The 22,008-nt window shown below is 50.8% G+C and overlaps 2 protein-coding genes, 1 long non-coding RNA gene and 1 other non-coding gene across 8 annotated transcripts; 3 read left to right on the plus strand and 1 right to left on the minus strand.

Annotated features, from left to right (window-relative positions):
• Positions 1 to 549: 549 nt before the first annotated feature.
• RAD51D (RAD51 paralog D) lies at positions 550 to 6,654 on the minus strand. 3 transcript variants are annotated; one of them, XM_032130092.1, is made up of 11 exons: positions 6,553 to 6,654; positions 5,864 to 5,973; positions 5,199 to 5,260; positions 4,924 to 5,042; positions 4,619 to 4,700; positions 4,381 to 4,515; positions 3,863 to 3,958; positions 3,589 to 3,679; positions 2,783 to 2,853; positions 1,748 to 1,915; positions 550 to 1,091 (listed from the first exon to the last, which is right to left on the minus strand). In XM_032130092.1, exons 2-11 carry the CDS (start codon positions 5,943 to 5,945, stop codon positions 1,008 to 1,010), a joined length of 990 nt encoding a protein of 329 aa, XP_031985983.1. In that variant the 5' UTR covers positions 5,946 to 5,973; positions 6,553 to 6,654; the 3' UTR covers positions 550 to 1,007. The 3 variants fall into 3 exon arrangements, with proteins under 3 accessions (XP_031985983.1, XP_031985982.1, XP_031985984.1); XM_032130091.1 differs by lacking the exon at positions 6,553 to 6,654 and adding an exon at positions 6,290 to 6,395; XM_032130093.1 differs by lacking the exons at positions 4,924 to 5,042; positions 6,553 to 6,654 and having other exon boundaries at positions 5,864 to 6,283.
• A 1,237-nt stretch (positions 6,655 to 7,891) lies between these two features.
• Positions 7,892 to 18,982, plus strand: UNC45B (unc-45 myosin chaperone B). Of its 3 annotated transcripts, XM_032130088.1 has the most exons (21): positions 7,892 to 8,119; positions 8,281 to 8,364; positions 8,489 to 8,658; positions 8,926 to 8,962; positions 9,231 to 9,406; positions 9,957 to 10,046; positions 10,513 to 10,680; positions 10,905 to 11,073; positions 11,350 to 11,520; positions 12,360 to 12,531; positions 12,779 to 13,079; positions 13,250 to 13,344; positions 14,011 to 14,152; positions 14,593 to 14,733; positions 14,919 to 15,046; positions 15,515 to 15,581; positions 15,911 to 16,024; positions 16,115 to 16,230; positions 17,091 to 17,208; positions 17,309 to 17,464; positions 18,181 to 18,982. In XM_032130088.1, the coding sequence occupies exons 3-21, from the start codon at positions 8,497 to 8,499 to the stop codon at positions 18,445 to 18,447; spliced, it is 2,790 nt and encodes a 929-aa protein (XP_031985979.1). In that variant the 5' UTR covers positions 7,892 to 8,119; positions 8,281 to 8,364; positions 8,489 to 8,496; the 3' UTR covers positions 18,448 to 18,982. The 3 variants fall into 3 exon arrangements, with proteins under 3 accessions (XP_031985979.1, XP_031985978.1, XP_031985981.1); XM_032130087.1 differs by having other exon boundaries at positions 7,892 to 8,364; XM_032130090.1 differs by lacking the exons at positions 7,892 to 8,119; positions 8,281 to 8,364 and having other exon boundaries at positions 8,479 to 8,658.
• A 1,476-nt stretch (positions 18,983 to 20,458) lies between these two features.
• LOC116454080 lies at positions 20,459 to 21,814 on the plus strand. Its single transcript, XR_004244006.1, has 2 exons — positions 20,459 to 20,650; positions 21,402 to 21,814. It is a non-coding gene; the product is annotated as an uncharacterized LOC116454080 (long non-coding RNA).
• Positions 20,845 to 20,940, plus strand: LOC116454170. The gene has a single exon (XR_004244025.1). It is a non-coding gene; the product is annotated as a Z30 small nucleolar RNA (small nucleolar RNA).
• Positions 21,815 to 22,008: the final 194 nt, after the last annotated feature.

Raw genomic sequence — 22,008 nt, forward strand, 5'->3', positions numbered from 1 at the left:
CTCTGATTAGTCCGAGCTCCCAAATTCTCTGTCAGATGCCTTGAAGTGCAAGCCATGGCTCGGCTCACCTGCCAAGGAGGTCTCTTATGCTGAGGATGAGGGTGTCTAAGACATCTGGGATCAAGAGGAAACACCACATCCAAGCCTCCTCTCTCCTCAGGAAGTTGCCAAGAGCAGGCAAGAGCAGCTAAAAAGCAGCAGAGCATGCAAAGATTATTTTAAACATCACCACATGCAATTGAATAGGTCCTTGAGCATCAAGCAGGGCCAGCTGGTACCAGCCAGGACCCATCTGCCTCAGCTGATGCAGATCAGAACCTTCATCAGTTATCAGCAAGTCTTTACACAGCCCAGCTGTGCCCCAAAAACACCAGCAGGTCCCCACAGGGCCTGGTGTTACTCTGGGGAGAAGGGAAGATCAAGCATCTCATTATGCCCCAGCTCATCAGCAGCCTGTCCCACCCCAGTCCTGCTGGGGACTAAAGCTCAACATTCTAATTAAGATCAGAGCAGCTGTCATTAATTGAATTCCAGCTCTCAACAACCACAGCAATGTGCAACAGCTTTTTTTTTCTTTTATTTCTGAACCAAGCCCACTGTGGGCCCGAGGATGATCAGAACTCCAGGACCACAGGGCAGCGAGCCACGGGGGGAACAAAACCAGATTGGGGAGCTGTGGGGTTGTGCAGGGACAATGCAGCTGGTCCCAAACAACACCTGAGGAGAGGGCTGGCTCTGGGGGGTGAAGGCAAGCCTGCAGCAGAGTGCAGGACCTGGCTGTCCTGCTGCCCTCACAGCCCAGGCACTGCAGGCAGCATCTTCTGGACAGGGAGGTCTCCAGGGAACCCCGGACTCAGTTTTTCCACAGGGTAGAATAACAAGAGATTTTTTTATGTTGGTCCTTCGCAGGCCTGCAGGAGTCTCAAGAGTCAGTTTGTAAAACCTTCAGTGCTTGCCTGCTTTTGTTCAGCTCTCTAGAACCTTGTGACATTTGCTTTTCCATCCCATCAGAGTCCCTGTGTGGGTGTCACTGGGCTCGGTTCCAACGCGTCACCGTTTCCGATGTCCAGCTCCACCTGTATCCCTGTCGGCTGAAGGAGGAACAGAGCAAAGCTTATCCTCACACTGCTTGGACTCAGCATCCCTCCATCACCTGTCTCAGAGCCAAAAATCCCTGTTACATTGCCCTGAGGATTTCCTTCTGCTGGTGCCCCTGTTTTAACTGGGTCTGCTGAATGCAGAGATAGAAACAGGCAATGCAATTTAGCAAGGAAAGAACATCTTGCTCTCAGGCATCCCCAGACACACCATTATTTAGCACATCCAGGATGCATTTCGCTGCCCAGCACACCACCATACCCAAATTTGTTTGGATCAAGCAGCAGAGCAGGCTCAAAGCCAGGAGGCTCAGGCAGTGCTCAAGCTGAAGTCACCTTTGAAGGTGTCAGAGCCATTTCCACGGGATTCTCACTGCCCACACACCATCAGGAGAGTGAGACCAACATCAGGAATACAGTGACCTGGACTGGAAGTGCTGCCACTCACTTATCCTGCCTTTAAATACCAGCCCAGGCTATTGGAAACAGATGCTCTTCTCTTCTGCAGCATCCAGCCAGGCTGCACAAGCTCCTCTCCCACTGCCAGGGCTCACCCAGCGAGGCTGGGTCCTGCCCCACTTCCACAGGAGCCAGGGCCAAGTCCCACAGCTGCTCCTGCATTCCCAAGGGATGGATCCAGGGAGCCTCACCTGCCGGGGTGACTTTGCCAGGGAAGCAACACGCTGTGTGGTGGCTTTCTCCCAGGTGGCTTCTTTGCTCTCCAGCAGCACCCGGGTGCTGGGCACGAAACTCCAGGAGCGGCCAAGGGCTGGCTTCAGTGGGCCAGTGCTGCTGTCCCTTGTCACCTGGTTGGTCACCTGCAGCACAAACAGATTTATCAGTGCCCAGGAAAAGCAGTGCCACTCGGTGTAATGGAACGCTGGAGGTCACCAGGAAATCCTGGCCAGGCTGCTACTTCTAGGAAGGTTTTTCCTTCTTCATCCTGAGCCCTCCTTCGGCTCCTCTGCCACCCGCTGTAAACACAGCCCGGGTAATTGCCCCAGACAGTACTCAGGGAGCTCACTCATATCTGCAAACTGCATCACTTCTGGTGCTGAGGTCACCACAAAGTTTAACTTGGGGCCTCCAAGTGTCCTTCCAGACATGCTGTCCTTGTCATTTCATCAGAATGAAGGGCAGGACTGTCTCGACACCTTCCAGTGCCAGGCTCAGCAGCCCACCATCTTCTGGTGTGGCCTTCCCAGTTCAGACACATTAATTGTGGTCCCACCCACCTGTCTGGGTGCATTGGTAAATGCAGTTGCTTGGCCAAGAGCTGGGGAAGGCTCGAGCAGGGCCCTTTCCAGCTCCTGTGGGATGATGCAATGCCCTGCAGTTCCTGCAAGGTGACTGAAAGGTTACCCAGGAAGCTAGCCAGCCCCTTAAATGAACAGTGTTTTATCAAAAATAAACACAACCAGCCTTTCCATCTGCCTGTACTTAACTCTGCCTTGCTCAATGCCGTGCTGGATGAGGACAGCAAGAGCAGGAGGCAGCACATCAGCCCAGGTCTTGCCCCATGCTCAGAACAAGACATCTGCGGGCTGCAGAGATGTCAGGGAGCAGGGCACTGTGGGGTTCAGGCTTAGCTGAGAGTGGGGTCCCCTCTCCCACAGGCTCCACAGCCTCCCCATGGCTCCTCGCCACACACCAGCACATGAAGGACAAAGCCCAGCAACACTCACCACAACAGCAAGGCTGAACTCCCTGGCCAGGGTCTTCAGCTCCCTGGAGAGCTGCATCATGAGGGCCAAACCTGGAGCAGGACAAAGCATTTGGCTCTCTGGGGATCAGCCCCCAAAGTGCATCTTGGAAGCAGCTGACATCTGGATTTGCAGGAGCACTGGATTCAGTGCCAGCGCTCGTGTTCATGGACACCTGCACTGGACCATTCCTCAGCCTGTCCTATCTTAGATGGCCCAAGGTCAAAAAACCCTACAGAAGCACCAGAAGCTCCAGACAAAGCTAGCCAGGTTGATTTAGCAGGTACAGGACCCATCTCTCCAGCTCACAGCTTCATTTCCTACAGCCCATGGCTGTGAGGGGACCTCCTGTGATAGCACTGGCTGCCACCCAGCTGTGCAAGACCCTCTGGAAGGTGCTTGAGGGGGCTCCTTGGTATCCTCACTTCTGATTTATGGTCCCTTCTGGCAGAAAGAGTTCTGCAAACTGTGCCAGCAACCATGCTGTATTTGTGACACTGTAAGAAGTTTTCATGTATGGGCAAAGAGTTCAGTGCCTCCCCTGGATGGGTTTCAGGCCACTGCCATGAACGTGCATGGCCACAGCCAGCTGGAGTGTTTGCTGCTAACACTGCAAACAGAGCCCCCTTTTATCCAGCCCCAAAGGAAAAGCTGGGAGCAGTCACATCCACATCCACATCTGTCCTGCCCCAGCCCCACTCCAAGCACAGCACACATGGGTGGAAGAGGCTCTTCAGGACGAGCAGAGAGCTCTGCAGCCTCCTGGCACACACAGTGGCACAGCTCACCCTCTGACTGCCTGCCACCCAGCAGAGGGTAAATCACAGCCGACACTGAGTCCAGCACCATCATCTTGAGAGGTCCCATGGAGCTCACGACCTGCAAGGAGGCACCATGTGCAATGTGGAGTAATAAATCCAGCAGTTTTGGAAGCTGTGAGCTGCACAGAGGCTCCAATGCCCCCAGGATGAGGCAGTCTGGAGTCACTTGTCAGGCACACAAGCTCTGCTGCCCTCCCTGCAGCTCTGGTGAAGGGAGAGAGGCCCAGAGCCTTGCTCCTACCTGCTGGGAGAGGCGATCCCGCAGCTCCTGCAAGGCACTCAGCAGCTCATAGATGCTGAACACACAGACCACCTGGATCCGCTGCAGAGCCTCCAGCTGCGGAACAAAACACAGCCTCAGTCTCCCCAGGACTTGTCCTATTCCTCCTGCCCCAGCTGCCACCAGGTCTCTGCATTCACACCATGCCATGGAGCCAGAGACCCTTACTCTTCCACATTTGCCTCCACCCCATTAACACATTAATTAAGTCCCTATCGCACTGATGGAACAAGCAACATGGATTGAGCTCAGGGAGCGAAGTCCTGCAAGTCCAGTAAGTCCCTCCCTTCTCCCGAGAAAAACAACAAAGGGCAGTGTCTGTCCTGAGCATAGCACCCACCGAGCCATGGAAGGAAGAGTCTGGACCCAAAAAAGGGGACAAAGGCAGAGCTGGAAAGACAAATCATCTCTGGGGTTTTCTGCAGGCAAGAGCAAAGTGAGTTTTAGAGAGCAGAGGGACCAGCTCCAGGGGAACTTGCCTGCTCTTCCTCATCCTCTGTCTGGGCTCGGAGCATCTGGTAGAGACGGGAGGCAGTGAAACCCCCCGTGGAGTCGAGAAACAGGACGTGCTGCTTGAGGCCCAGAGACACACTGGCTGCAATGCCCAGGCACACCTGGGGGAACAGGGACGGGGTGTGACATGTCCCTCTGCTTCACGTGCCTGATGGCACCATCTTCACCCTACCTGTCCTCTCCCCTGCCCTCCACCCCACTCACCTGTGTCTTCCCGCTGCCCGGTGCTCCCATGAGCTCCGTCACTTCCCCCGTGTACAGCCCCGAGTCCAGCAGCTGGTCCAGGCTTTGGGATGGACACAAGGTGGGATTATCAACACCCCTTCAGCCAGAATGGCAGGGGCACCGGGAGGCAGCACTCCCCAGATATTTGTGCCTCAAGTCCCCTTCCCAAATGCAGACAAGTGCATGGGGATGGCTTGGAGACTGAAATTCAAAGCCTGTGCTGGCAACCACAGCCTTGTGCAGCAAGCCCAGCCCCGAGCAGAGCTGGTGGGAGATGCACCCACCTTGGGCTGCCAGTGGGCAGGATGGCAGTGGAGCTCTTGAGCTCCTCATAGAGGTCTGCTCCGTTGGCAGGGAAGGCAGAGAACTGGGCCAGGAGCACACGTCTGACTGCAACCAGTGCCTGGGGGAAGAGGGATGTCTGGAAACGGGACTGAGCAAGTCCAGGGCCAGTATCTGCTGCAGAAGGTCCCCCCAGATAAGCCCATCCTTGTCCATGAGCCAAACAGCTTTGAGCTCCCTGGTTAATGTATCAGGACTTAGGAGTAGTCCCTTTTACCTTGTAAGACAGGGAACACTTCTGGGCAACATCCTCCAGGTCTGAAGACACAAAGTCCACCACTGCAAATAACATGAAGGGCTAGAGGTTGGAAGCTGAGCCTGATCAGACCACAAACACCAGAAGACAACCAGCTTGGACAAAACCTGCACCAACAGGCAAAGTGTCTGTGCCCTCTGTCAACACTGCAAGTGGAGGAGTTTTTCCTCTGAGATGGCCCCATCACAAAACAAATTGTTTCTTGCAAAACAGAGCAGGGAAAGAAGCTGGTAAACATTTTCCTTGTTTTGCTCAAGAGCAGCCCAGCACCTTTTCCTTCCCCTCTAAGGGCAGGAGGTGCCTGGGGTGCAGCATTCCAGGAAGTTGGGCATTTTTCAGAAGGAAAACTGCACAAACCCTCCTGAAATACCATAACAAAAGCCATAATTGATCAATCCTCAACAAGCCTCTGCAGGGATCCCTATCATGTCCTTACACTCTTCTGCTCCTGTGGAGAAGTCCTGACTCACTGCATCCACCCAGGAGGACCCAGAAGACATCCAGCAAGGAGGACATGGAAGGATATTCAACCACCACCATCCTCCCAGGATTTGGGATGATACAGGTCCACCAAGTGCAGAGGGGATGATATTCCCCAACCCGAGACCCTGATGCCAGCCCATTACCTGTCTTGATGCCATTGGCTCTGAGAAGCTGGATCATGTCTTCAGTGAGACCAGGGCAGAGCCCAGCCCGCAGGACCACCATGTCCACAGCGTGGGAGAAGAGCAGAGACCTGCAAAGGAGATGGGAGGGTGGAATTCATAGAATCATTGAGGTTGGAAAAGATATCTAAGATCATCAACTCCAACCCTCGACCCTGCCCTGCCAGGTCCAACACTGAGCCATGCATGGTGCCTGCCCCTGGAGCAGGGGAGAAGCCACCCAAGCTGTGTCTGGGATGGGTGGTTACGGTGGGTGTTTAATTCCCCTTTGGGGCCAAACAGCTCAAAATGCTGCACGGGGGGCACGGGGGCATCGCTGCGGCTGGGGCAGCACAGCGGGCGGCTGGACCCCATCCCCGGGCAGGGACATTCCCCAAGCCGAGCCACCTCCGGCAGAGCCCCACGCTGGTTCCGCCCCGCCGCGGGCTCCCCCGCAGCCCCGGCCGGGGCCCGCGGTCGCTGCCCGCTCCCTTCCTGCTTCCTGCCGCCGGCGGAAGGGCCCGCACCGCTCCCCGGCCCGTCGCTCCCAACCCGCTCGGCTTTCCCTTCCCCAGCCCCTCCGCCGGGATTAGCACAGCGCTGAGCTCCCTTCCCACCCAAACCATCCCGGCATCTGTGACGCTCCGAGGGATGGGTTTGTCCAGGCTCACCAGCCAGCAGTGGGGAAATGGAGCTGCACGGAGGGCTGAGGGGCTCTGCTGTCCTACAGGTGTGGGGAGCCTTGTGCCCCTCCTTGGCTGTACTGGGGGCTTGAATTTCTCCTGGAAAAGATATTTTTGGGGTATTAATTATTATTCTGTATTTCTTTCCCAGCCGAGGCCTGAAGAGGGCTCTCGGCACTCACTGCTGAGCCTGCCCTGCCCTCTCAGCTCTGCCTTGAGCATCAGCAGCACCCAACACCCTTTGATTTTGTAACTGAGTTTACCTGCAGTGCTGCCGCTTTGTGACAGTGTGGCTTCATTCTGCCTGACGTGAGAAAGGCACTGCTATATCCCAGGAGTACTGAAATGAAGCCAGCTGAGCCTTCCCCAGTACCTAAAACCATGTGGGAAGGGGGTTCTGGTGTGTTAATCCAAATGAATGCTGGAAAAGCCACTGCACTGAGGCTACCCAAAGCAGGGGTGGCATCTTGCACTTTCCACAGCTGTTGTCCTTGTACCTTGGAACTATTCCCAAACAGGTGAAGGTGTGGGAGCTGTGCTTGATGAAGCTGCCTGCAGCTGTGGTGCTGATGATGTGCTGTGAAGGGATTTGCAAATGGCTTTGGAATCACCTCCTGCCCAAATGCCAGGGACCAGGCAATGCTGCTGGTGCCAGTCAAACAGGAGACATGGGCAGGGCAGTCCTGTGCCAACCCCTGCTGCATAAGAGCCACAAGCCACAACACAGATCACAGAATTAAAGACAATGATATTTTTCCTCCTGGCAGTGTCTTGGTCAGCCCATGCTCTCCTCAGTCATTTCCCCATCCTGCCAGTTCCCCCCTTTGCTTTATAGCTGGCATGCTGGTAGGTACCCTGGGGAAGGCAAGGCCTGTGTTTGGGGGGAGATCACAAAGCAGAATTCCTTCATCGTGACCCCTGGGAAAGAGGGGAGATTGAAAGGACCAGTTCTCTTAGAGCTCAGTGCTACTCTGTCTACTGATGTCACTCAAACTGAGCCACTCATCACACAGTTCCAGTATGTTCCAGTCCAGACCTCTGTGTTAGTCAATGTCACTGTGTTGCTGAATGACCACGTGTGGGGCCAGTGGCAGCGCCAGACATGGGTGAGATGTCCAGCGGGATGGGCTCCCGCCGGCCCTGCAAGGAGGAGGAGGCAGCGCTGGCTGTCAGTCAGCTTTCCATCCCAGGGAATTCTGGAAGGTGCTGGGCACTGCTGCAGCTGCTGGCCTGGGGCCACTTGTCCCTGAAGCTCAGCTGTCTCATGCTTCCCTAAATGGAAAGGGAAAAGGGTCTGAGCACTGTGACAGGGGTCAGCCATCCCAGCCGTGGGCTATTTTGGCATGAACCCCCGCTTCCTGCTCCCCACACCCTGTGCAGCTCTGCAGGCAGAGGGAAGCTGGGATTTGCCTGGCAGGTGGGAGAGGATTCCCTCCTGCTGCAGAGGGGTGCTGCCTGCTTGCAGCCAGGTGCCCCCTGAGCTGGCCCTGGCTTCCAGCCGTCCCCAGGCGTATAAAGCACGAGGGGACAAGGAGGGGACAGGCTGTGGTGACAGGTGACACTGACAGGCAGCAGGAGCTGCCAGGTCCTGCCCAAATGTGGAGTGGGAAGTGAGCTCTTTCCTGAGCCACACAGACTCTCTGTAGTGCTGGCAGATTTCTTTAATTCCTTTTTTTGTTGTTGTTTTTCTTTTTCTTTTTTAAATTGACTCCTAAGGATCTACATTGGTGGGAAAAGCTTCTGAGAAGCCACAGCCTTGAAGAGCAGTTTAGGTCTTCATTTTCAAAACTCTTCAGTCTGGTAAGCTACTTTTATTAATATGTGTTAATTATTTGTCAGTCTCATGGTGGAACTCAGCTTGGGGGAGTAGGCAGGCGACTGAGGCAGTTGAAAATGGGACACAGATTGATGTTTTTCCTTCAAGCTCTCCAGATGGAGGATCCCATCCAGCTGAAAGAGGAGGGCAATAAATATTTTCAGGCCAGTGACTACGAGAAAGCCCTTCAAAGCTACACTCAAGCCATAAAGCTCAACAAGGACAAGGCGCTGCAGGCGGTGCTGTACAGGAACAGGGCAGCCTGTTTCCTCAAAAAGGTGAGAAGATCTCCCCTTGCCTGGGCAGTGCTCAGGGGGAGAGGAGCAGGAAGGCAGCCAAGGGCACTCACTGGCTGTGGACTGGGTGGTTTGTCTGTTTATTGAATAGGGTGTTTCCAGCTGGTCTGAAATGACATGTTCTGGGCTTGTGCTGGAGCTTCACTGGGGTGTCCCATGGGGAAATGGGAACAGAGAGGTTCCAGTGTCCATCAGGAATGGGGACATGCTATTCCATGGCTAACAAATCTCTCCTTTCTGGTTCAACAGGAGGAATATGCCAAGGCAGCCTCGGATGCATCTAGAGGTAAGGAGGGGGCTGTTATGAGGAGAGCTAGGTACACTCGCTCAGCCTGCTCTCACATCTGCTTTTGGGACACTATGGCCTTATTCCTTGATGTCCACTAACACCCAAGTGCTGATGCCACAAGGGAATTCCTGGAGGTTCAAATGATGTTGTTCCAGTTTGGTGCAATCAGTGCTGACCAGGCAATGACTGATGCTAATAACAGAGCAAACCACAGTTTGAACAGGCAGCAAGCTCTGATGCCTGGTGTTTTGGATCCCTTTCCCAGCTATTGACATCAATGCTTCGGATATCAAAGCCTTGTACCGGCGCAGCCAAGCCCTGGAAAAACTGGGGAAGCTGGACCAAGCATTCAAAGATGCTCAGAAATGTGCCACCCTCGAACCCCGCAACAAAAACTTCCAGGAGACCCTGAGACGACTGGGGGCCAACATCCAGGAGAAGGTAAATGCCAAGGGAACAGTCCTGGGTTCACAGACCAGAGGTGGGAAATCCTTTCCCTGGGTTACATCAATGGATTGTTGGTCATACTGGAAACTCGTGGCAATACAGGGGGATAAATAGGCTCCGTTAACTGGAAGTTCATACTTGATGTGTGTTAATCTGAGGATTGTGTTGAATGGTTAAATTGAAAAGTGTGGCAGCTTCCTCCTGAGGCCAGCCTGGTCCTGAGTGTCTTGGAAAAGTCTCGGCATGGGACTGAATCAGCTTCGGGGTGGGTGTGGCAGTTGCCACGTTGCTACAGTTACCCTTACAGGGATGCTGTGAAGAAATCCTTGCACCACTCCCTACTGTGAAGTCTCAGAAATTAATTTTTAGGCCTGGCTCTGCCAGGTGGCAATGGGTAATGGATGCTGATTGCTGAGAAATGGTATCTCCTGTTATTCAGCTTAAACTGCCTTTGGTTTGAGGGTGGGGAGCATTCTTGAAGCGAAAAAGGAAAGTTGCTCCTTGATTTCCTCCTCCTCATGCTCTGTGCTCTCTCTTGGCACAGCTGCGCATTCAGTTCTCCACGGACTCGAGGGTGCAGAAGATGTTTGAGATCCTGCTGGATGAGAACAGTGACAAAGAAAAGCGAGAAAAGGTGAGAACTGCCCTGGACTTGGCAAAATAGCTGTTTGGTGTCAGAGACTGCAGCAGGGAGCAGAACACTGCGTTCCCTTCCCCACCTCTCCTGGACGGAGGATGAGGGAAGGAACTGGGAGGTGAACTGCACTCAGAGAGAGGGGAAATGTCCCAACAAGGCATCACCCCTGTGCCGAGGGAAGGTGGCCCAACCTCCCAAAATACCAAAGGCGGGATCAGCCTGGGCTTCTGCTCAGGTCCACCTCTGCCACCCTCCAGATATTCCCTCCAAACAGTGACCCACTCTTCTTGGGCAGAGCAGAGCTGATCCCTAAATGCACCTGGATAAACTGTCTGGTGGGGTCTGAGCTGATCTGCTGCATCTGTCAGGAGATGGCTCCCACCAGGATCTCCCAGAGCTGCACGGAGAGGTTCTGGAGGCTGGGCTGTGCCACTGACCCCTGGTTCTTCTGCCTCCCACCCAGGCTGCAAACAACCTCATAGTCCTGGGGCGGGAGGAAGCTGGTGCCGAGAGGATTTTCCAGAATAACGGGGTCAACCTGCTGCTGCAGCTGATAGAAACCAAAAATCCTGAGCTGATCCTGGCAGCCGTGAGGACACTTTCAGGACTGTGCACAGGACATAAGGCTCGGGTAAGGAAAGGGTGCTTGGACCTTCACTGCTATTGCAGCTGGGGAGGGGGAAATTGCAATAGTTTGTGTTGTTCGTGAGCAGTGGGGGGAGATTAAAACTCTGCCTTGTACTGATTCAGGATTCACTGAGGAAAATAGTTTCTTTGTCTCAGCTGAGCCTAGAGGACACAGGAAGGAAAGGTCTTTGCTAACACTGTCCTGCTCTCTCTCCTTCCTGGGCCCAGGCCACTGCCATTCTCCATTACCTGGGCATCGACAGCATTTGCATGTGGATGTCGGTGGACAATGAAGAAATCTCCCTGGCTGTCTGCAACCTCCTGCAGACCATCACCGACTGCCTGCTGGGCCAGGGGAAGGAGGAGCACCACGGCAAAGAGGAGGCTCTAGTGCTAGGTAACAGCACATCACCTGCTCTACATTGCCTCTGCCTGCAGGAGGAGTGGGCCAAGCAGGGAGGGCTCTGCTCCTGGGATTCCACCTTATTCCTTGTTCTTTGGTGAAGTGGGGACTTTACCCTTCAGCTGTCCAGGAGGACAACCTGCACACAGCTCTTATCCTCATGGATAGCTTAAATATTTCTGTTCCAGCCACACAATGGCTTTGAATGGTTTTGACTGAGCTCACCTGCTTTCAGAGATAACTTCTCGTAACTGTTTTGCTTCTGTGTAGACACTAAGAAAGATTTGAGGATGATCACAACGCGTTTGCTGGATATGCTGGTCAGTAAGAAAGTGTCTGGGCAAGGGCGAGACCGAGCCCTCAACCTCCTCAACAAGAACATACCAAGGAAGGACCTGAAAGACCATGACAACAGCAGGAGCATCTTTGTCATCGACAATGGTGAGTCCTTCCCTGCCATCCTGTTGTGATTTGGGAGATGTGGAGCTGTGTGTTCTTGCCTGAATGCCTGAAGAACTGGTCCCACCTATAAAATAAATCCTCTCTGGCTTTTCTTGGTGCATGCAAGCCTGGAGCAAAGTTAGACTTGTTAGCAGGAAACAGTACTGAGAGAAAATCAACTGTGTATAAGAACAGGAATTTTTGAGTTTCTAAAGGACTGCCTAACATCTCTGGTTAGTTTTCTCCAGTGTATTTGCTAATGTTGGGAGGATTTGTCTTGGATAAATTGTCTGGTTTAGACAGGATGAGATGACCACCTGCTGAGCTTGGTGGACCCATAAACTGGTGTATTCTAAAACTGGTCAAGGGTGAGGAATTTGTGTGCTGTGTGTTTTTGTCCTAATTCCAATGCATGTGTGTGTTACCATTTTGATGGAACTTATTTAATAATAATTCAGCAAAAGGAGGGTTAAGTTATCCAGAATCACTTGAAAGTGGCTGAGTTTTCCTCAGTCAGAGCCTCCAGCCTTGGGGGTCAGTAGGTTTAATGTTTCCTGACAAAAATAACAGATCCAGCCAGGGGCCTAATGCAGTTTTGCTTATCTCACTCTGAGAGCTGGAAAAAAGCCTGATTCTGCAAACCTGTAATCTCACCAGCAGAAGCTCCTCCCCAGTAAATATCTGAGTGTCTTTTTTGCTTAAGACTTATGTGATTAGGCTGCAAAATATTTGAAAACCATCCAAGCTGGCTATTCCACAGCAAAAAAGTAACGAATGGTATTTTGAGTTTTGCACAGACCCTCTCCCCTCTGACAGCCATATTACTCCATCGTTTCCAGGCTTAAAAAAGATACTGAAAGTGGTGGGCCAGATTCCTGAGATGCCTGACTGCCTGCCACTGACAGAGAACACGCAGCTGACTGCCTCTGTCCTCCTAAATAAGCTCTACGACGACCTGCGCTGCGACCCGGAGCGGGACAACTACCGGCTGATCTGTGAGGAGTACATCAAGTGAGTCAGGGGTGAGCTGGCCCAGAGGGTAGGAGCAGGGGGTCTTGAGGATGAGATCAGGCACTTGAAGTCCTCTTATGTTCAAAACTGGGGCTCTGGGAGATAACTATTTGCTTGAGATCTTGCTGGATCACAGGCTTTGCAGAAATTTGCACTCCCAAACACCAATATGATTCAGCAGTGCAGTTGAGGGAGGATATTTCCTCCCCACTGCTGTTCCATACCCTACTCCCTCTATCCCATGCAGGAGCAAAATCGACCCACAAGACATGGATAAGACACTCCATGCTATCCAGATTGTGTCTGGAGTTCTGCAAGGGCCCTTTGACTTGGGCAACAAGCTGCTTGGCATGAAGGGAGTGATGGAGATGATGGTTGCCCTGTGTGGGTCTGAGAGGGAGATTGACCAGCTGGTGGCTGTGGAAGCCCTCATCCATGCTTCCACCAAGCTGAGCCGAGCCACCTTCATCATCACCAACGGGGTGACACTCCTGAAGGAGATCTACAAGAAGACCAAGAATGAGAAGATAAAAATCCGAGCTCTGGTGGTAAGGATGCAGCCTTGCCTCTATTGCCTGCCACACTCAGCAGCCTTATCCCGGACTTGGGAGAGGAGGGAGATTCTGGGAATGAGAGATGGGCTTAGGCTATTTTGGGGCAGCAACATGAGAGGATTAATGAGCCTTTCTCACCAGTATGTCCTCTTCATCCTCCTCAGGGTCTCTGCAAGCTGGGCTCAGCAGGAGGCACAGACTATGGCCTGCGGCAGTTTGCTGAGGGCTCCACTGAGAAGTTAGCCAAGCAGTGCCGAAAGTGAGTGACTTCACTGATTTCTTCAGTTGTTCTAATCTTTGCAAAATACAATATGTTCCTCTCCCACGAGATCTTGCCCACATGTTGCCTTCATTTCCTGTGCTGCCTGCCAGCTGACAGTGCCCCCAGAGCCACTGCACTGGGACCTGGAGCTCCTCTGTGCCTGAAGCAGCCATATGTTCCTCCTGCCTCAATATCCAGATGAACCTTCTCCCTCCCTCACTGCCCATGGGAGACACCAAACCCGGTGCCTCCCTCTTTGCCAGAGTGGCACAGCCTAATTAATGCTACCTTGAATATGCACAAGTCCTTTCTGAAGGTGAATTTGCTGGGTGGAGTAACCAAGGAGGTGGGATGAAGTTAGGAAGTGACTGAATGGGTGGTCATTCCTGCAGGCATCTCGTGTTTCATGGGATGGAAAAGGCAAAGCAGTGCTGAGTAGCTGTCCTGGTCTGTCATTCCCAGCAGCATTTAAATCCCACAAGTTGGACCATGGGAGGAAGGTCATGTCTCAAGGGGGAGCACCCCCAGTCTTAGGAGCTGCAGCAGAACCTGAGGACATATTTGGGCCTGAATCAGCCTCAATATCTGTTTTTCCTCCCTTTTTTCTAGGTAAGTTAGTCCTGGCTCCCAAGATAGAAATGTGAGTGTTTTTCTCTCTTCCAGGTGGTTGTGCAACACCAGCATTGATGCCCGCACCAGGAAATGGGCTGTGGAAGGGCTCTCGTACCTCACCCTCGATGCAGATGTGAAAGATGACTTTGTTGAGGATGAGCCAGCCCTGAAAGCTATGTTCGATTTAGCCAAGGTCTATCTTCTTTCCTTGTTCCCTCATTCCTCTGGTAGCATCAAGGTCTCCCAGCTCTTCAGCCCTGCACTGTGGCCCAGTCAGAAGGAGCTGTGACCCTGACCCTTCACCTGTGGTTCAGCAGAACTTCAGTCTTGCCTGTGCCCCAGGGACACCTCAAGGCTGTTACCATCCTGCTCTCTTCTGAAGAAGGTTGCTCCTACCTTTACTGTCAGCAACTGCATGAAAACCAAAGGCATCAAGGTGTTGACAGCACCTCATGATGTTCAACACCTTGTTTGACTATGAAAACTTTTGTTTTCCCTGCCATGGGCTATGAAGTTGGGCATAAAGCTAAGAACATTTCCACCAGTGCAAAACACCATGATGGCAGCGCAGAGGGACCTGTTTTCCTGCTGTGCCCTCCTCACCCTCACACAAGCTTTTATTTTCCTGTGCAGGCAAGCGACAAGACTATCTTGTATTCCGTGGCTTCTGCACTGGTGAACTGCACCAACAGCTATGACACCAAGGAGCTGGTCCCAGAGCTGGTGCAGCTGGCAAAATTCTCCAAGCAGCACGTGCCTGAGGAGCATCCAAAGGTGGGTTGTATCCAGCTGGAGATCCTGCTCAGAAAGACTTTCTTTGGTGTATCCATTGTCACAGACTTCAGGTCTCCTGTCTCCAGACTGAAATCGCTTTGCTCTCCAACCAGGCTTGGCTGTTAGGTAGCTGGATGGTAGAATGGCAGCTAAGGGCTAATCCTTTCCCAGTGTTTTCTCCTCAGGACAAGAAGGATTTTGTGGTGAAACGGGTGAAGCGGTTGCTGAAGGCCGGGGTTGTCTCTGCCTTGGCCTGCATGGTGAAGGCTGACAGTACCATTCTGACAGACCAGAGCAAGGAGCTCATTGCCAGGTGCCTTCACTACTGATGTAGGAGCTGGGAGTGCTGGGCAGCCCCTGTGCCATGGGGATGTCGTCTGGGCTGGCTCCTTGTTTGTGGGGAGGTGCATTCTGCCTGAGAGGGGGTGATGAAAGGGAGGTGGAGGAAAGATTTTAAACCAAAGTTTTTCTTCAGCAATATCATAAAAATCCACGTTCTGACCTTGAAGCTGGCTTACAGGGATGCCTTGCTAGGATGCATTTTGAATTTTTAGTTCTTTGTATCGATTCTGACTGGAAGAGAGTTCATCTTACAGATCTGGAAGCTTCTTACTGTGCCATTTGCTGCTTCCTCATAGAATGCTGTGTGCACTGGGTTAAGCATCTGGAATTTACCTGGTGGCTCTAGCACTCCTGCAAAACCTCAGCCCCCTTTCATGAGGGCTGTTGGCTGTTTGCTGTCCCGCGTGGCTGTTTCACTGAGTGTTCTGTGCCCTTGCAGGGTGTTTCTTGCCTTGTGTGAAGACCCCAAGGACCGGGGGACCATTGTGGCTCAAGGCGGTGGGAAGGTGATCACTTTTATGTTTGAAGTTCCTGATGTGCTGTTAATGTCTGCTGGGTGCCTGTGGTGTGTCTCCAGTGAGGGGCGGTGACAGAAAAGCACAAGCTGTCGCCCCCTGGGGCCACGCTGACACTGCAGTCCCACCTCTGCAAGGCTCCAGAGAAGTGATGTTCTTGGAGTGACTGTGTGAACTACAAGCTCTGGCGTGGTGCCTATTTGAGAACAAAAGCAAGACATCACAGAGGGCTACGGGATATTTTTAACTTGTTTTAGTCTGTTAAGGCAATCCTGTAAATCTTCTCAGAACACTGAATGCTTTTTCCTGTGTATCTCCAGGCCTTGATACCTCTGGCTGTGGAAGGCACGGATGTTGGCAAGATAAAGGCTTCTCACGCTCTGGCAAAAATTGCTGCTATCTCCAATCCAGATATTGCATTCCCAGGGGAGAGGGTAAACTTAAAAAAAAAATAACAATAAAAACAAAAGCATTGATACTTCCTTTAGCAAACGAAAATTGCTAATACATGCCTTCTCTTCTAGGTGTATGAGGTGGTGAGGCCCCTCGTCAGCCTGCTGAACACAGAGAGAGATGGCCTCCAGAACTACGAGGCTCTGTTAGGTCTCACAAACTTTTCAGGAAGGAGTGATAAACTTAGGTGAGTTTTACTGCTTTTTAACCTTCCTTCTTCCCCAGGAGTGAATGCGAATTACAGTGGAACGCTTGTTGGACTATGAAGACCAGCCAGTTTGAGCCACCTTTGGCAGAGCTACAGAGGTCTCAGAGCGAAAAGATTCTTGAAATAGGAAAAGGGAAGTGGCACATTTTCCTACAAAAACAGCCAAGACATGAACCTCATCTGCATTAGACAGGGAATGAACCATGCCATGAGCTCCAGTGCTGCAGACACTGATTTGTTTCAAGGCCTTCCCTGCAGTTAATATTTGATAAGATGGTTACTGCTTGACCTATTGTTATAAATGGTATTGTGATGTTGGCTTTTCGCATGTTACGTAATTGTTATGAATGTATTGTGGTGTTGGATTTTTTATGTTCCTTAATGTTAGGAAAACTTTACCTAGGTTCTGTAATGGAATACAGGATATAGAATGTCTATTGTTTATGTAGTCAATTTAGAGAAGATAGGCAGAGAAAGCCTTCACATTCCTGGAGTATCTTATCAGAGGAGAAGACCCGAAACCAGAGAGAAGAATTTATGGAGGGAGCAGAGACTGAATGGAGCCAAGGAGGAAGATAAGGCTGATGGGATGATACACAGAAACTCCAAAGAATTTATGAATTATGTATGGTTGTAATGAATATGCAATAAGAGATGTCCTTTTAAAGACAATCTTTTGGATGTAGAGTTGTGCCTTTGGATTTCTGCCAAAGCTGTAACACCCTTTTTGCTATTGTCTCCTAATTGTCCCTTTTATTAAACTTTCCTTAAAATTTTACTAAGAGTGAACCTCATTTTTCACACCTATAATGTGGTTTTTTCACTGCTCTTTGACACAGGTTGAAGATAATCAAAGAGAAGGCCTTGTCAGATATTGAAAACTACATGTTTGAGAACCACGACCAACTTCGACAGGCAGCCACAGAGTGCATGTGCAACTTGGTGGTCAACAAGGAGGTAACTCGCTGGGCATCTCCAGCCTTACTGCGTGCACCTGTCTCCGTGAGGAGCCATCCCTAACTGTGTTATCTCTGGGTATCTCTGGGGTTTTTTTTAGGTTCAAGAGCGGTTTGTGGCTGACGGCAATGACAGGCTGAAGTTGGTGGTGTTGCTGTGTGGTGAGGATGATGAGAAAGTCCAGGTTGCAGCAGCAGGAGCCCTGGCCATGCTTACAGCAGCACAAAAGAAACTCTGCTCGAAGATGACTCAAGTGGTAAGAGCATAACTCTGATTGTGGGCAGTGTGGATGTACCCTGCAAGGGTCCTGGCTCAGATGTGAAAATGCCTCTCAAAAGGAAGATGCAATTTAGTTTGATAGTGAGGAACCTGGAGAAGCTGGGACCTGGGTGTGCGTGCTCTTAGTCCATTTTGATAAATAACCTGAAATCCAAACCCTGTTTCACCCTGAAATGAGAAGAGCTTGATCGATAACCTAGTGATCCCAAAGAATCTCCCTTCCCTGCACAGATCTGTAGGCTCTGAGAACCCAGATCTTGCATGGCTGAGTATCTGAAGAGCTGTGGTTGAGAACTCCTAAACCCTGTTGTGTTGCACACATAATTGGACACTGGAGCTCGTTAAGATAAAAATGATTAATCAAGCCAAAAGGGAAGCTCAGGAAGACTGGGGTGGGGGAGTGTCCTGGTCATCTCAGCTGTGTCAATAATCTGGTCAGATTCTTTTCACAGGGACTATGCAGCAGCCTAAACATGAAACATGTTTCATGTGGTGCCAGTGCCGTGGAAGATTCTGACTTTAGTGTAAGAACAATTGGGTGCAAATGTTTGGAGTCAGGTTTCCTTAGTTAAAGAATGAAATAACCATAAGTGACATGAGTATTGCTCTTCCTTCTGCTGAAGGAAGCAAAAGTCATATTCTTGGCTGAGATATTCTTCAGATCAGTACTAACGATCTCTCTTTCCCTTCCAGACCACCCAGTGGCTTGAAATCCTGCAGAGGCTCTGCTTGCATGACAACATGGAGGTCCAGCACCGAGGACTGGTCATTGCTTTCAACTTAATCTGCGCTGACAAAGAGCTGGCAAAGAAGCTGGTGGAGTCAGAGCTCCTGGAGATCCTGACGTACGTCGGGAAGCAGGAGGATCATCCCAAGAAGCAGCACATCATTAGCGTGGCACGTGATTGCCTCAGCAAGTGCATGGATTATGAGCTGATCAAACCTCTCTCTCAGGCGTGAGGGAATGAAAAGCACCAACAACGGCTGAGTGTGGGGAAAAAATAAAGAGAAATATGGAAAAGTGAGAGCCATGAGGAGAATCTAGTGCCATTGTCAAGGCACTGAATAGTTTGGGGACAACTTTGGAGGATCCATAAGCTGTGGGAGGAAAAAGAGGGAATTTGCCTGGGAAATTTGTGTCCACCTGAGTAATTCCCAGATGGTGTAAAATCCTTTCTCTGCCCCCATTCTGCTGATAATCATGAAAGCTTCAAGGCCCAGCTGTAAAAGAGTTGGTTGTGTTGGAGATGTGTCAGGAGGCTGTTGGAAGGAAACTCAACAAGGCTGAAATCTGTTCTGCATCCACCTCCAGCTCCTGGTACTTCTGGAATTCCCAGCAGTGGTGGAACAGGGAGGGTTAAGTGCCTTCTGTTCTGTAGTCAGAAAATAGGATTTTAGCTGTGTGCTTTTTTGTTCATTCATTTTAAGCTGTGTGCCAAAGTGTGAAGATGGTGGACGAACTCTTAATAAACTCACTACTTCGTTCCATGTGGAATTCCTGTTCTGATTTTATTAAGCCAACGGAGAATCTAAGGCAAGTCTCACTTGCACTCTTGCATCACACGTGGAAAAATGGAGTAATTGGTAGCACAGGTTGAATTTTCACTCCTTGCAAACCATCCAGTGTTCCCAAATGCAGCAGAGTCACCACAAAGGTGTCACGCAGTGTTTGGCTCAACAGGGAATGTTGAAAATATCCCATTTATGAAAAGAAACAGAATGAGAAGCACTGCACCAGTGGGTCATCACATTAAACTTCGTTACATAAATGTTTTCATTCAAGCACAGATTCTTAATGCAGTCTGTGGACAGCACAAGAAATCACAGACCCTTTCTTTAGTCCCTGGGAAAGTCCCTAAGCATGTAATAAATATAATGTTACTCAGTCAAGATTTAAATATTAATTCAAACGTATTAAAATATTTCTGGTCATACTAAATATCAGTGATGCTTACAATAGGCATAGCATGATGAAATGCTGAGGTTAAGGGTTATGAAAGGAACCATGGAGCTAGTCTTTTCTTGCATGTAAAGAAAAAAAAAAAAATGGACAGTGCCTCTAGTGTCCTGAGTTTGGAAAACATTGAAAATTTTAACCTAATAGGTTTGATGACCTAAAGGCAAATTCATTTGAATGGTGATTCCAGCTGTGTTCAATGAATGTAAACACGTTCAGTGAAATCACTGGTGCTTTATAATCACAGCAGGAGGATATCAGACTGTTCTTCCAAACCAAGGGAACCACATTCCCTGGCGGAAAATACGGTTTGTTATCTACTAGCCCTCAATCTTTGGATACTCAGTTTTAGGGATTTTGAATCTGGCTTTCGAAAGTACTTTACATTAACTCTAAACAGGTTTACCTAACCAGCATCTCTGACACCAAGACAAAATGCCATTCGTATTAAAGGGCAAAGCTTTCTTTCTCCCACAGAAGCTTCTCCTTGGAGCAACTGGGTTCTACTAACTGACTGTTGCTGAAGTTGAGTGGAGCAATAACTTCCGCAAAAGCCATTTATTGGCATTTTTAAGCTAAACACGGACAAAACACCCATTTTACACTAACAGAGACCCCCCCCCCATCCCCTCAGGCCACCTCAGGCTTCCTCAGGGCGGGAACCGCTCGCACCGCCCCCAGCTCCTCTAACGCGCTTTTCTATTGGCTCCCGCCGGAAGAGCCGGGCGCTGTGATTGGTTGTTACCACCGGAGGGGTGGGGCAAAGCGGGCGGCTCCGCCCTGGCGCGGCCGGGCCTGCGGGAGCGGAGCGCTGTGAGGGGCAGCGGGCACGGGGCACCGGGGCTGGGGAGCGGGGGCCAGGGGATGCGGGACCAAGGTGGGGCAGCTGAGGGCTCGATGTGTGGGGGAACGGGGTCAGGGAGGCTGCGGAGACGCGGAAGCGGCTATGGGGGCTGGCTAAGGGGGCGGGGGGAACCTGGCTGAGGGAGGGCATGGGGGGAGGATATTTGGGAACCTGGGGGATGCGGGGTTGGGGTAGGGCGGGCACGGGCAGAGGAACTGGAGACTGAAGGGCTGCAGGGACCTGGTGGGGAGGATACAGGAAAGGAGATGGGAAAGAGTGCAAACGGATGGCATGAAGGAAGGGAGGGATCCAAACAGGCCTCTGGACGCTTGGAGAGACACAGACTGCAGCAGTATTTATAGGTATGACACGGTTTTTCCCTCAGGCTTTCCTGACCTTGGAATCCGGGTTTGTGTCCTGCTCGGTTGTTGCAGGGATGTCGCCTCCCTCCCTGCGCTCCCCTGCTACACGTGCTTCATCCTCGTAGGGGAGGAGGAAACTTCCCAGCCCCTGGCTTGGGAGCAAGCTCCTTATTGAAGGCAAATAGGTTTGCCCAGAGCAATGATGAGTGAAGTATAGTCTGAACTGGTATTGCCGAGACTCCGTGTCTGCTCTGACCAGGGCATGATCACGTAATCTTCTCTCTGAGCTACTTTAGGCTAAGCTCATCTGCAGGAAATAGCTTTGCTGTTCTCGAAACTTGGATGCACCCTAAAAAAAAATACTAAGGATTTTTAGTAATTTCTTTTAACGGCAGAAAAACAAAGCCTTGATTTGAAAAGTAACTCAAATACTTGTTGCTGCATCATTAGTGTGAGCTTGCAGTGAGCGGGTGGGGTTGTGGGTTTTCTCCTGCTTGTGACGTGGATCACGAAACTCCAGATACTCTGCCACTGTGTCTTCTCTGTAAGTGCAATGCAGACTCTGAGCTGCCTGTCCTATAGAAGCTCATTAGCAGTTCATTCAGCTGTGTTCTCATTTAGTGATTGCCAGCAGGGAGCCAGGAGTATTTTTGGAATACTCTTGATGAAGTGCAACCCCTTAGGGGTTGAGGGAAAGGCCCAAGAAAAGAGATGGGGCTATTCTCTAATTCAGTTTTTTGTTCTTTTCCAGGTTGTGATGACATCTTTATATTGATTTCTCTCTTCTTGTGGAGAAGGAAGCATCTATGGGGAATATATACCTTGGAGTATGTTATGGTGGTTTTCCCTTCACAGGAGAAGCCACTTTGTTTCTGTTAAGGAAGCAGCAAAAACTCAGTTGCTTCATGCACTGATCTTTGAACACTGCCCAGATGAGCTGTGAATGTGCCTTAGGTTCACTAAAGAATTTTTAAAAGACTTGCAAAGTCAAGTCGTGGCAGTGAGTTACCAAACAACTCCAGTGCTGCTGTTAATGTTGATGAAATTGTATTAAGCAACACCAAAGCATCCTGAGGGCTTATGCGGTACATGACTCTATAGAAATCACAAATCAGTATGTAAGTCCAAAGGTTTGTTTAATAAAGTTGGTGCTCCCTGGAAAAACTTCTCTTGTCAGTCTTCAGCCCATCGTGGTTTTAAGAACACAGTTAAAAAGCAGATAAATGGGAATTCTTCTATAACCCCAATTGGTTTTGTAGCTTTGTTTTAGAGCAAGAAACCTGACAAATGAGTATTTATTTGGCTGCTAAGGACAGGCGTTTTCAAAGGAGTCAAATCCAAGCTGGCATCCTGCAGCC

This window comes from Corvus moneduloides, chromosome 20 (assembly GCF_009650955.1).
Source record: "Corvus moneduloides isolate bCorMon1 chromosome 20, bCorMon1.pri, whole genome shotgun sequence".
In the NCBI taxonomy this organism is placed as follows: Eukaryota; Metazoa; Chordata; class Aves; order Passeriformes; family Corvidae; genus Corvus; species Corvus moneduloides.

What these genes read in the sequence shown, in the direction of transcription:
- RAD51D (XM_032130092.1), bottom strand. Translation starts at nt 5,945, where the DNA reads ATGGTGGTCCTGCGGGCTGGGCTCTGCCCTGGTCTCACTGAAGACATG. An exon ending in AGCCAATGGCATCAAGACAG is followed by an intron (nt 5,261 to 5,863) that starts GTAATGGGCTGG and finishes TGTTATTTGCAG; the next exon opens with TGGTGGACTTTGTGTCTTCA. An exon ending in GGGATCGCCTCTCCCAGCAG is followed by an intron (nt 3,680 to 3,862) that starts GTAGGAGCAAGG and finishes GCCTCCTTGCAG; the next exon opens with GTCGTGAGCTCCATGGGACC.
- UNC45B (XM_032130087.1), top strand. Translation starts at nt 8,497, where the DNA reads ATGGAGGATCCCATCCAGCTGAAAGAGGAGGGCAATAAATATTTTCAG. An exon ending in GGAAGGAGTGATAAACTTAG is followed by an intron (nt 16,231 to 17,090) that starts GTGAGTTTTACT and finishes TCTTTGACACAG; the next exon opens with GTTGAAGATAATCAAAGAGA. An exon ending in GCTCGAAGATGACTCAAGTG is followed by an intron (nt 17,465 to 18,180) that starts GTAAGAGCATAA and finishes TTTCCCTTCCAG; the next exon opens with ACCACCCAGTGGCTTGAAAT.